Raw genomic sequence first — 12276 nt, forward strand, 5'->3', positions numbered from 1 at the left:
GTGATACCCAGAGAGTCCATCAACACAGTCCTGTTAACTAAATGATTTTTCCATGCTCAAAGGAAGTTGTCTGGCTTGACGTGCCATATTGATGGCGTAAGGAACTGGAACCATTTCATAACTTAATGTATGGAGTAACTCGGCAATAAAAGTTTCAACGAGACAAGGACGAGAGCTAAGAGCAAAAGATTTATTGGAAGAGGAGAAAAAAAACAACTATGACATGGATATGCTATGCTTAGCTTCAATTAGTTTGAGTTATTACTCTTTACCCTGAATCTGTTAGATGGAACTATGGAGAGCCACCTGGGATTTCTTCTTGTAGTTCTTCTTTTCTTTCTTCACTGTAGCTCACATTGCAGACACAGTCAAAGTGCAAAAGTACTAATAGCTGCCACATAGTGCAGGAAAATTAATATCTTCTCTGACTCTAATGTGATGATTATGGTCGAGAGTTGATGATAGGCAGCCATAAACTGCATGACTGTAAATATTCTGTGTGCAGGAAACTCACTGGTAGTGAATGTTTGGGTTGTTTGGGGTCCTCTGGTGTTGTTCTTGATGATGTTGATGGAGACTTCATACTCCTGTCCTGGTCCAAGCCCTGATTGGAAGAATTGGTTCTGAGAGGGTGGAAGGGTGCTTGAAACTTTTCCATTTTCTTCTTTCTGTAAAAGTTACATAATATGCAAATCAAGTTAAAGTAGAAAATTTACATTAAACTTGACTGCTGTGAGAAGATCAGCTTTTGGCATTAAAACATGGTGTCTCTGCTTTAGCATTTTCATTACCGTTTAGGTTATGCTATGTTTAGTGTACCGCAGGCAGTATATTTCTTCATGCAAGGCACAAAAAGGCAGGAGCGGGAGCTTGAAGGTCAGAAAAGGACAACACATTTTAAGGCTACAGAATATTAAAAGGACTTATCAGCTGACACATTCGTTCCTTTTCGAAGAGTTGGTTGGATTTTGCCTTGGTATCTCAGCAGCAGTTTTAGCCACAGTTCTATAACATCCCTCACTTTTCCATATGTCAAAGCAAATTTAATGGTTACCACTAAAATAAATCCTTGTATTGCTGAGACTTTCAATAAGCTGTCGTAGCTTATCACCTCTGACTTTTCCCCTGATGGTTAATAAAATGCAGGCAAGTCCTCAGCAGAGATGGGGAGACTCACCATGTTGCGGAAATAGATCTCCCAGCCATCAAAGGGGATGTCCAGCTCGTCCCAAATGACCTCGACTGAGGTCTCTCTTACTGATTTGAATCTTAGCCCTTCTGGCTGCGGAAGGTCTAGGGGGGACAGAGAGAGAATTAATAAATGTCTAGTATCTTTTTCTAACCATATTCACAGCAAGTGAACACAGAAACAAATATGGCATACCTGTGGCCACCCGTGCACTCACAGGGATGCTCCTTTTGTTACTCAGAACAGCGTAGACATTAATCAGATACTCAAGACCAGGCTCAAGCTCTTTAACAGTTGCAGCGGTTTTGTCTCCAGACACAGTGAACTCTTGGAGAAGACCGCCAGGAATTGTGGGCACATATGTGACGAGGTACTCTGTGACCAGCATCTCATTGTTCCAGGACAGGCCGACAGTCTCACTGGTGACCTCCCCAACAGTTAGGTCCTTTGGAGGAGATACTGGAAAAAATCAAGAAAAAAAAACAGCTGAGGGTGTTGTATTAGACATTTTCTCAGGCCCTCAAGTCAGTGAATATCAACCACGTAGAGCTAATGCAAACTCCAGACACACATCTGGCTGTGGTGTGAAGAACTGCCAAAAAAGCACAAACCGAGTACAGACAAGGGCAGCACAAAAACCGAAACCCTCTTTTATATTCACCAGAATAGTTTCTTTCAAGAAGAGTGGTGAGTGAATTTTGAGAACGGAAGGAAATTACATCACTCTACATTTGCTTTTATGGTGCACTTGTTAACACATGGAAACTTTCTAAAATTGTGAACTGTCAAATCCTTTTTTTTGTTTAGAGACTCTTACCTTGTGAGCAGTCTTCTCCGATGTATCCCTCATCGCAGACACACTGACCGTTCACGCAGTGCCCTTTGTCCTGGCAGTTGTTGATGCAGCTCATCATTGCACAGCTTTCTCCTTCATATCCGATCTCACACATGCATCTTCCGTCGACACAACGCCCCCTGTTGTTGCAGTTATCTGGACAGGTGAGCACGGAGCAATCGTCTCCAGAATAGCCTTCATGACAAATGCACTCTCCGTCAACACAGTAACCGCGGGTCAGGCAGTCGTTGGGACAAGCTCTCTGACTGCAGTCTTCTCCTGCAAACCCTTCGTCACAGACACACTGACCATTGATGCACCGGCCATGGTTCCTACAGTTGTTGGGGCAGCTCAATTCACTGCAGTCCTCACCAGTGAAGCCTGCGTGGCATAAACAACGCCCCTCGGAGCACTCTCCACGGCCGTAGCAGTTTGAAGGGCATGTGCGGATGCTGCAGTCCTCACCAGCGAAGCCTTCCTCGCATACGCATTGACCATTGAGACAGCGCCCCCTGTGCAAGCAGCTGTTTGGACAGGACAGCTCGGAGCAATCGTCTCCCTGGAAGCCAACATCACACGCACACTGTCCATTTATGCACTGGCCTCTGTTGTTACAGTTGTTCAGACATGCCAACTGGCTACAATCTTCACCCTGATACCCTGTGTCACAGATGCACATCCCACTGAAGCAGGTTCCTCTACCGTTACAGTCATTCAGGCAGGTGAGCTGACTGCAGTCTTCTCCACTGTAGCCAGCTGTGCAGACGCACTGGCCATCGACACAGAAACCATTACCACGGCAGTTGTTGGGACAGATGCGCTCTCCACAGTCTTCCCCGGCGAATCCTTCATCGCAGTAGCAAGTTCCATTCAGACAGCGTCCACGGTCGTAGCAGTCTTTGGGGCAGATAAGCTCAGAGCAGTCAAAGCCAGTCCACGGTTCATCACACACACAGTCGCCGTCATCACAGCGCCCACGGCCTAGGCAGTTATTGAGGCACTTGCTCTGAGAACAATCTTCGCCAAAGAAACCATCCGTACAGACGCAAATGCCACCCACGCACTGGCCGTGCACGCTGCAGTCCACAGAGCAGACCTCAAATGAGCAGTCTTCTCCAGCGAAGCCTTTAAAGCACTTGCACTTTCCATCCACACAGTGGCCTCGGTCCCGGCAGTTCTTTGGGCACTCGGGTTCGGTGCAGTTGGGTCCCTTCCAGCCAGGCTCACATATGCAGCCACAGGTTTCAGCGCTGAAGTTTCCATGACCATTACAGTAAGGTTTTGTTCCCACTTCACCTTTAAAAAAAATGCAGCATAACAATGACAAATGCAGTCAGCTTGACATTTGGAGAAAGCATGCTTTTTTGACTTTCTTGTTGAGAGTTGGCAGTGAAGAAAGACTTTTCTGTATGCTATGAAGAGCCAACAGATGCATAAGCGAATGTGTATTTCCTAAAATGCCAAACTATTCCGGCTTATTTTAGCAGCTACTGTTTTCTTGCTTTCATTGGTACTGACAAAACTTTATGTAATCCCTTACTGATCCAAAAAATAACAAAAAACATGCAAAGTTAATAGATGAGCTGGTGTCCTCTACTGTACAGCTAAAATTACACCCCCACGTTAAATTCCAAAGAACTCTCAGCAGATGAAGGGAACAGATGTGACTCATGAACGAGACTTGTGGGGTTACAAAGCACTTTTCATTGCAGAGTCTGATAAATAAAGGATTGTTTTACTTTGCTGGCTCTAACGGGCAAATGTGACTGACACAGCGTGATGGAAAAATTAGACCTACCTTTGACCTGAGCACTGCAGCAGGCCCCTTCACTGTGGCACTGATCCCTCAAAGCTGAAACTTCTCCCTCAAGCATCTCAAGCCGGCTCATGAGGGCTTTTAGACCGGGCAAGTGGTCGGTGCAACCACAGGCCTGCCGAGGTATGTTGATGCGGTGAGTGAAGACAATCTGGTTCTCCCCGTCGAGCGTGTGCTCGGTCATGTGATGGCCTGAGGAGACTGGTGCATCTTTGGGGTGAAGGTGCGTACTTTCTGTAGCGTCTAGGTCCACTGAGCACAAGGAACTTCCAGGAACATTAATGTTATAGACGTGGTTGAAAACCAAAGGATGATCTGCTCTCGGGAGGGTTATGTTTTGATCGTCAGGGGATGCCAAAGTCTGTCGTCGATGCCGTAGGATTTTTTTCACAAGCCCAGCATTTGATAAGGTGAGGCAAGTGATTAGGAGAACGCAGCCCAGAAGGCCTTGTGTACCCATGTTAGATGTGTAGCGCTTTATTAGTGAAATAAATATCCGTGCAAACCTCAGACAAAAGCTCAATCCTGGTTAACGGTGAATGTTCTGGAAAGACAGACAGATACATTGTTACAGCAATTTAGTATTTAATGCTTTGTAGCACAATTAATAAATATATGAGAAAACATCTGAAGAACCGTGTTATACCTGCTCTAATTACAACAAACCAGCAATTGAGATGAAATGTTAACGAATTGAAAGCCATCCACAACATTCAATGCCTCACAAAGTCTTTTAAAACAGTTTTTCATAATGCCTGTCTTTCATAACTATCAACTGTACATGCGAATAGGGTTTGGTGATTTGGTGTAAGTTCACTACATGTGACTAGTTTTGTCTTGTTTAGAGAAAGACAGAAGCTTGAGAGATGGAAATCAGTGCAACATGAACATTTAGGATATGACGCAGTTATTTTTTGGACTGTTTTTTCATCATTTTTGCTTTGCTGGTGTTAAACAGTCAAAATAAATATCCAATAAATGTAGTTTTTGATCATTTTTGATAATCTTGTACATAGTTTGCATAATATTTTATTAAAGCCCTGCTTTTAAAAAAAACCCTATTATCAAATAATCCGCAGGTGTCCTGGTAAATCAACTTGCTCCACGGTGTTTGTGTAAATGTAAAAAATCTGCTGTTTTACTCAAAAAATTATAATCCCAATTCTCTAGTGTCCACATAAAATTAGGTATCTGGACACCAACAGCACTATAATTTATGGGAGTAAAATGACAAGCTTCTTCCTCAGCGTGGGAAAGCCCTCTTGGATTACTCAGTGATGAGTTTCCAAATGATCTAAGTTCACACGAGATACTGAAAATCAATAATAGCCCACAGTGGCCGACTCTTCCTCATTACTGGAAAAAATTCTTCCTTCGTGGAGTTTTATGATAGTTCAAAGCTGTGTTATTGTTGCTTAACTGCATTTGCAGGCTTTAGATTTTAAATTCCTTCACTCATCAGTCAATAATCATTGCATCCACAAATAGCCAGCAAATCAAGTCATCCAGATAGGCCCTCAGGTTCACACGCTTGTCTGCTGGCACACCTGGGAGGCAGCAAACAATACCTCTATAAAGAAGCTGCATTTCTGGCAGCACAGGAGGATTTTGTCCAGACTCTTTCATTGGTAGCAAACCTGCACATGCAAACCAGTGAAAAATTACTTCCAAAAATGCAGTTATGGACTTAAAAAGACATGTGGTGCACCTGGATTTATGTTCTCCCGAGAGTTTCTGGAAACTGTTTATTGACACAATGATCAGCTATCGCATAACGGAAAGTATCTTCAGAAAAGCTTCAGCTGAGCTTTTGCTGGATCTCAGGGTTGCCATGACTGCACATTCATATATTTATGACCAAGAAGTATTTTATCCTCTGAGACACAAAATCAAAACACCTGTGGCTGATCCTCATCCTCTTAAAGCAACACAAGAAAGCCTAGATATACATAAAACTACTTGCAGTAACACACACACACAAAAAATAGTGAGACCTATACCAAGAACAAAATCTGCCTCACAATTTTGTAGAAAAATCTAAAGATGGGTAACAGTAAAATATATAACCACCGGATTACCTTGACTCAAGATGTCATATGAGCTCAGAAAAATTATAGTTCCTTGTTATTGCACATCAAGCGGTTCACTGTTAATGTGCGTGTTAACTTTGAGAGTAAAATATGAATATATTTCTTTTAAAATATGATGGACTCTCTACAGGTTGTGCTGAACCTTCCTGTGAGGAAGCACAAAGATTTTATATTTGGGAAGAACCAATAAAATAGAATAAGCTGGTAAAGGAATCAAGAGTTGTTGGCTTTCGTCAAGGACTTTTTGAAACAGTGAAAACAGTTTGAAAACTTTTGCAGTGATAGCTGAATGTTTCCCTTGTTTTTTATTGTTATACTTAGATGACAGGCAGCATGGCTATCTTTAAATCGCAATGGTTGCACGCAATAGAAAGGCTGTAAAAATGTTGCTACTTCAGAGATATAGGTTTGAAGGTAGGGCTTTTTCATCGGTCCTCTTTCCTTTCCTTTATCATGACCACCTTTGACCTGACCTGGCTTCTGTCCCACACCCCCTGCCAGCATTTTCACTGTTCTTCATCTTACCTGTTTAAACGTCCATATAAAATCCCAGCTTAAGTTTCACGAGGCTCTCACACATCTGGTGAGCGGCAGGATAAAGGTAGGTTACGATTAAGGTTGTAAATCTGAACTCTTGGTCTTGCAATGTGTTTGTGGTCTACTTCTTGAAACCTTTACAACACATATCACTTGTAATTTACAGTCAGTCTGGCAAAAAAAAAAAAAAATCTTCTTGATAATGCCCACAGGTAGCTCACTGTCACTAACATAACTGTACAATATGGACTTTTTGAAATAATAAGCAGAGGAATTCAACATATTTTTAAGAAAATACTGGCTGGTAACCCTTTTTCATTGTAAGACTAATTGAAGTTAATTAGTTGAATTAATAAATTGTTTTGATTTATTTCTTCTAACTGGGTGCACTTTTCCATGTTGCACAGAGCAGAAAAAACATTCTTAAAATAAGAGGTTCAAGCAAGGCACGCAGTGCTTGTGTAGCGAGATCTCAAAACAGACATCAATTAAAATGTCAAAGTTAAAGTGATCCTTCTCCTTTCATCTCAAACAACATTCTGTCGTTAAAGCTTCTGGCCTGTTTGCATACATCCATCATATAGCTACAGTTGGCAATAGTCTCTGGAAGCAGGATTAACTCCGCTTGTGTCCAATTCCACAGGAATCTGTAGTGCACCTCAGTTTTTGCAAAGGCCTTCTTTCCATTATCAATCGCTTGAGCTTGTCAAGTTGGGAAATAACACCTTTTTCTGGTTGATGTGCGTTCATAGTCCTCCATCTGTCTCTAATGGGAGATTGATGGGAGCATAGTAGACAAGCTCTGAGATCAGCTAGCATCAGTGGGTTATGCGGTAATAGAAGTAGCATTAGAAATGACTTAGTGACTGCTTGGCCAATATGTATATATAATATATAGAAGAGTTAGAATACAGTGTGAAAATGTTTTTAATAACTCCATCAGCACGTTAACAAGAAACGCCTTGTTTTTGCTCCACTAGCATTTTAAAATTAGCATCTATGAGAAAAGTTTAACGAACAATGTTCCTCATACACCACCTTTATTTTTCATTAATATTCTCAATTATTAATTAAATTAATTAAAATAATTGTTAATTGTTAATTAATTTTGACCAACCTGTTTGTTTGTTTCTTTTTACATTAAAAAAAAATTTTTATATACTTTTTTCAAAATCAAGCTGTAAATCTGTGTTTGAGCTCATTAGCAGGTGTTTATTTACAAATACATGATCCTCCCAGGATCCTTTTGATTGCTGATTAAACAAAATATAAATTATTAACATAAGCTCAACCTAAAGCTTCTAAAGCAGTTACATTAATCCATATAACATTGCTAAAAAAAACACAATTTTCTGCAAAGTATTTTATTTTTAAAAATATGTACCGTTTTCCACTAATAGAGTTTTACATGTTGTGAGGTGTTTTCATTGTGTTTTATTGTTACTTGTACTGAAGGAATGGTTCTAAAAAATTCTACTGCACTAAATAGTTCTTTAGCCAGGAAGGATTGCAGAAAACGTGCAGCAAGCTGCATGAGGCAGCTGTGAAAGTGCAAAAGGCTCTGAAATGTCACTCATATATCAGTAATTGTAAATTATGTACACATTAACACTAACTTAAATTTTACATTTTAAATTTCAGACTTGAAATAACTTCAAAGGCTTTTTAAAAAGATAACTGCCAGCACATTTTTTCTTTTTTGTAACTTTTCAAAACCAGCGGAAACTTTGTTTATATAAATGTGACCTGATGTTTTTGTTAAACTACTGAGAACGGTAGTGCTTGCAGTACAACGCCAAGAACACATCATTCAGAGAAGCCAGAGAAGTTGACCAAGGACATCTCCTTTGACTATGGGACATGGGAAGACAATTTAGAGAGAAAATTGAAATAAATATAACCTGTTCACTAAGCTATAATCCAGTTCCCGTAGCTTTAGTATCCTTTCCCCATGCTGGCAGCTAAAAGGGAACTTTCCCACGTGGAAAAGAGAAACTGGGAATGTTGGCCCTGGGCTGATCACATCTGTTTTGCCTAGTCAAACTGAAATAAAGGCACTGAGGTTCTCGTCTTATGTCCATATAATAGCTCAACCTTTGGCGAGCCAAAAGTGCTACTGCATGCAGATTTAATGCTAAACACAAGCAACCATTAACAGATTGTATGTGTAGCAAGTCTGGACACAGTCCGTATGGAAAACATTTGTGGTTGACAGCTTTGTGTCAGGATTCAGTCAGTGGTCAACAAGAAACGAGTGCATCCAGTTGTTCATCTGTGATATATTAACATTTCTATTTTTTCCATACATTACAAAGTACAAAGCCCGATTCTCGACAGCATCAGAAACAGCTGGAAATCATCTCAGGAAAGGTAATTAGAGTAGTTAATGTAGCTGATACAGTAAGAGAAATAGCAGCACCTCATTAGCAGATTACAAAGTTTCCCACTGCAGCATGGCAGATATTATCCTGTGGGACCAAAAAGCAGTTTCACTGTGTCTGCAGGTGCGCCTGACTAGAATGCAGACTTTCAGCAATTTCAGTAGCAGTTACTCTGTCTCTGCAAAAATAAACATTTTTTAAAAAGTAATTTTTTTGATTTTGCATGCTCTTAAATGCAGATATGTGCTTTGTTATATATGTTAATAAGTGGAGGAAATACTATGGAAGTGTCTAAATGTGTCATTTTAAATGAGTTAATCTGCTGTGAGTGAGTGAAGCGTGGGCATTTTACTGTTGTGCATGTTACCAGCAGATATTTCCTCCATGCACAGGCACGAACAGAAACAACCATCTGTGTCGGTCCCGCTTATTAGCAACATACCTGATTTTAGACAGTGTGGGAGATTTACAGTGTTAAAGTCTCACACTCTGACACAGTCACAGGCCTGAAACAGAGCCTGCAGTTATGTGATAGAAAACATAGATTTATTGATGTGTTGTATAAATTAACTTGTTGACTTTTAAGCTAAAAGAAGGAAAGACTTTCATTAAACCCAGTTCACTACTCTAGCTAACCTTCAGCTGCTCAAATGAATCCTGAAACTTGACAAAGAAAGACAGAAAAAGAAACAGGAACCAAAATATAATTTACATAAACTAAAGAGGCATGAGTTATGACCCCTGACTCTGTGTGTCAAAGTCATGTAGAGGGAAACAGTGTCGTATGAGCCCTCTGGGAGCTCCGGCTATTAAACCAGCTGTCCCTTTGACACGGACACCTTTCTCACTCGGCTGCACACAATCATCCCAGGACACACGGCACATAGCAGAGAAAATACAAAAAAATACTCTCCTAAATAGCTGTAGCTGTATATGATGGGAAACAATGTGCCTTCTAGGTATGAGCTGAAGTAGCGTGGGTGAGGGGGATAAAACTGCACATCAGAGGAACTGAATGATTATAATCTCATTCAGCTGAAATATTCCTTTCTGCTGAATGTGGACTAGAACTGGTGATTCAAACCACACAAAGGATGAAACAGAAGTTAAAACCACTGACTTTGACTTAAATTTCAATTAAGCATAGCTAATGGACTGAGTGGTTGAAGGATGTAATTTTTTGATTTCTCTTTACCCATGCTGGCCACGTCACTAGCATCGCCTATTTTTCCTTTCATTTAATCTCAGTGGTGGAAAAATGATGCACGATGAAGTCTGAACTGCATTGCCCAGAGTAATATGATGAATCATCAGGCTGCAAACCTCACCAGACACAGGGATATTTGTGCATTTTTTTGGCCCCATGCAGAAACACACACTCACACACACACACACACACACACACACAGCTGTTATTTTTATATTTTCTCCCAGTACTGATCTACAACCTGACAACATTTTTTGCAAGGGTCTCTTTTTGGCACAAAGTGCGCTGGCCATTCTACGGAGGCGATCAAAGCCTGGGATAACTCTTCCACATGTTCACTCCCACAGCAGTCAGTCATCACCGCTGCTGTGTGAGTCTGACAGAGGAAGAAGTTGCAGTATACACCAAGAATGCACTTCCAATAAATAATAATTGTGCCTTTTGGTTCTGTAGTATGCGTCACTCGTGCAAGTTGACTACTTTCACTTAAAAACAAAAGGAAATGAGAAAACTGACCTTTCAAATAACTGTTTACTCAGAGAAATTCATAAATAGATCTTCTTACCTGTTTGTTTTTTTTGTCACAAGCCCCCACGGGTAACATGAGGTGCTCCTCCGGGTCTTCACAAATTTAGTGAAGCCAAGAAAAAAGATGATGCTTCGCTCTGTTGTGTCACTGCTCCATCATACAGCCTCTCCAGCAAGGTGGCAGCTCTGTCAGTCCAGCTCTTTATCCTCCCTCACAGTTCACAGCTCAGGCTGGGGTTCAGCTGAAAGAGGGAGTAAGTGAAAAGCGGGAGACAGGGAGTGAGAAGGGGAGAGAGAGAGCGAGAGAGAGTGAGAGAGAAAGAGTGGGAGGAAATGTCTTTTAAAGTGTGAGGAGTGTTTAGGTCAGACTCCCATTGCTTTAAACCCGAGCCCTTAAATAGTCGTTTTCTCCCTCCCTTCACAGCCCCGTCTTCCCTCCCTCTGCTGTAACTGATGGATACAAGGGCTGGTCTGCTTCCTTTAAATGAGATGCCACTGTAGCCGGGAGTCATGACAGAGTGAGCGGTGCTTGTGGTTGTGTAGGGAAATTAGAGGGGAAAGCCAGGCAATAAGAAGAAAGTGAAGGAAGACCGTAGACAGCAGACAGACAGTAGCTTTCAACTAGACTCACTTTGCAATAATGATTTATGATTTTCTCATACATCATTAAGGCTGCAAAAATAAATCCCAATCTTTGCTCAGCATGCTCAAACTGTCATTTCATGTTACCCCTCCATCGTCAGTCTCCACTTATTTCCATGCTTCACTCTAATCCTCCTTGAAATACAAGTCTTTCTCCAGCTCTGTTAGAGTATTAAACCAAAGATGAGAAAAATCAACAAAATACATGATTTCTGATTAAATACTTTCAGTATCTATCCAATTATATAATAAAGGTGATGGATAAAAGTCAAAATGAAACAGTGGAGGAAATCTCTTAAAGGAAGTGTTTTGCTACCATACATATATATTTCATATGAAGTCATTCATTTAACACATTTAACTGAATAGGTGAGAAACAAACATGTGTTAATGGAATTCATCTTGTATCTTGCAGTCACCACAGACAGGAATGCAATAACTGCAAGACTATAAATATATAAATATAATATAAACTATATAAAGACTAAATAACTGAAGCCCAGGGAGAGAAAAAGCAATGTGCCAGCATATGGAAGCAGCTTCCACAGTTTAATCTTAATATGATTAGATGAGGATAAGGGAAGAATCAGCTTAAATCTTTTAAGTGAGTCCGTGGGACTGTTAAGATATACAGTTTGCGCTCTGTTGTGAGTGGAACCTTTGAATGATAATTTTCTGAGTTTCTACTTGGACACATTCTGTGAAGACATGACAGAAATGGGTTACATCATACAAAGACTAAATTATTTAAAGGTTTTATTAGCAGCATGGCTGTAGGGATAGCTCACTGATACATTAGTCATGTCAGTCCAAAACAAAATATTGTATCTCAATGATTATTGCTACTGCTGTTATTCCGACTCTAAACACCTCCGCTATTGAGATTGGAGATTCTTTGACTTTCTATCAAACAGTTATGCTTTGGCAGCATCTTTGTTTCACTATATGCCTAAATACGAACCCGTACCAGTCCATGAGTCGTTTGGTAACGGGCTGTGAGAGTTGAGGCACGGGTGTGAAATTTATGTTTTTTATGATTTGTATCATTTTT

The 12276-nt window shown here is 40.6% G+C and overlaps 1 protein-coding gene across 8 annotated transcripts in view; it reads right to left on the reverse strand.

The window, feature by feature from the left end:
• The window catches only part of zmp:0000000846 (tenascin), a 56462-nt gene that overhangs the window by 24840 nt on the left and 19346 nt on the right, over positions 1 to 12276 (reverse strand). Inside the window, exons 1-6 of one of the 8 annotated variants that reach the window (XR_006054677.1) lie at positions 10629 to 11063; positions 3823 to 4388; positions 2007 to 3320; positions 1385 to 1648; positions 1178 to 1293; positions 515 to 668 (exon numbers count right to left, since the gene is read on the reverse strand). Coding sequence is in view for 7 of the 8 variants with exons in the window: in XM_042223263.1 (XP_042079197.1) it covers positions 515 to 668; positions 1178 to 1293; positions 1385 to 1648; positions 2007 to 3320; positions 3823 to 4300 (2326 nt within the window). In the remaining variant the exon portion in view is untranslated. Of the gene's footprint in view, positions 1 to 514; positions 669 to 1177; positions 1294 to 1384; positions 1649 to 2006; positions 3321 to 3822; positions 4389 to 10627; positions 11064 to 12276 lie in introns of those variants that run through there. The other 7 variants (XM_042223263.1, XM_014335996.2, XM_042223264.1 and 4 more) reach the window with 7 other exon arrangements.

Source organism: Haplochromis burtoni, unplaced genomic scaffold, assembly GCF_018398535.1.
Source record: "Haplochromis burtoni strain Fernald_Lab_line unplaced genomic scaffold, NCSU_Asbu1 Contig_107, whole genome shotgun sequence".
NCBI classification, from domain to species: Eukaryota; Metazoa; Chordata; class Actinopteri; order Cichliformes; family Cichlidae; genus Haplochromis; species Haplochromis burtoni.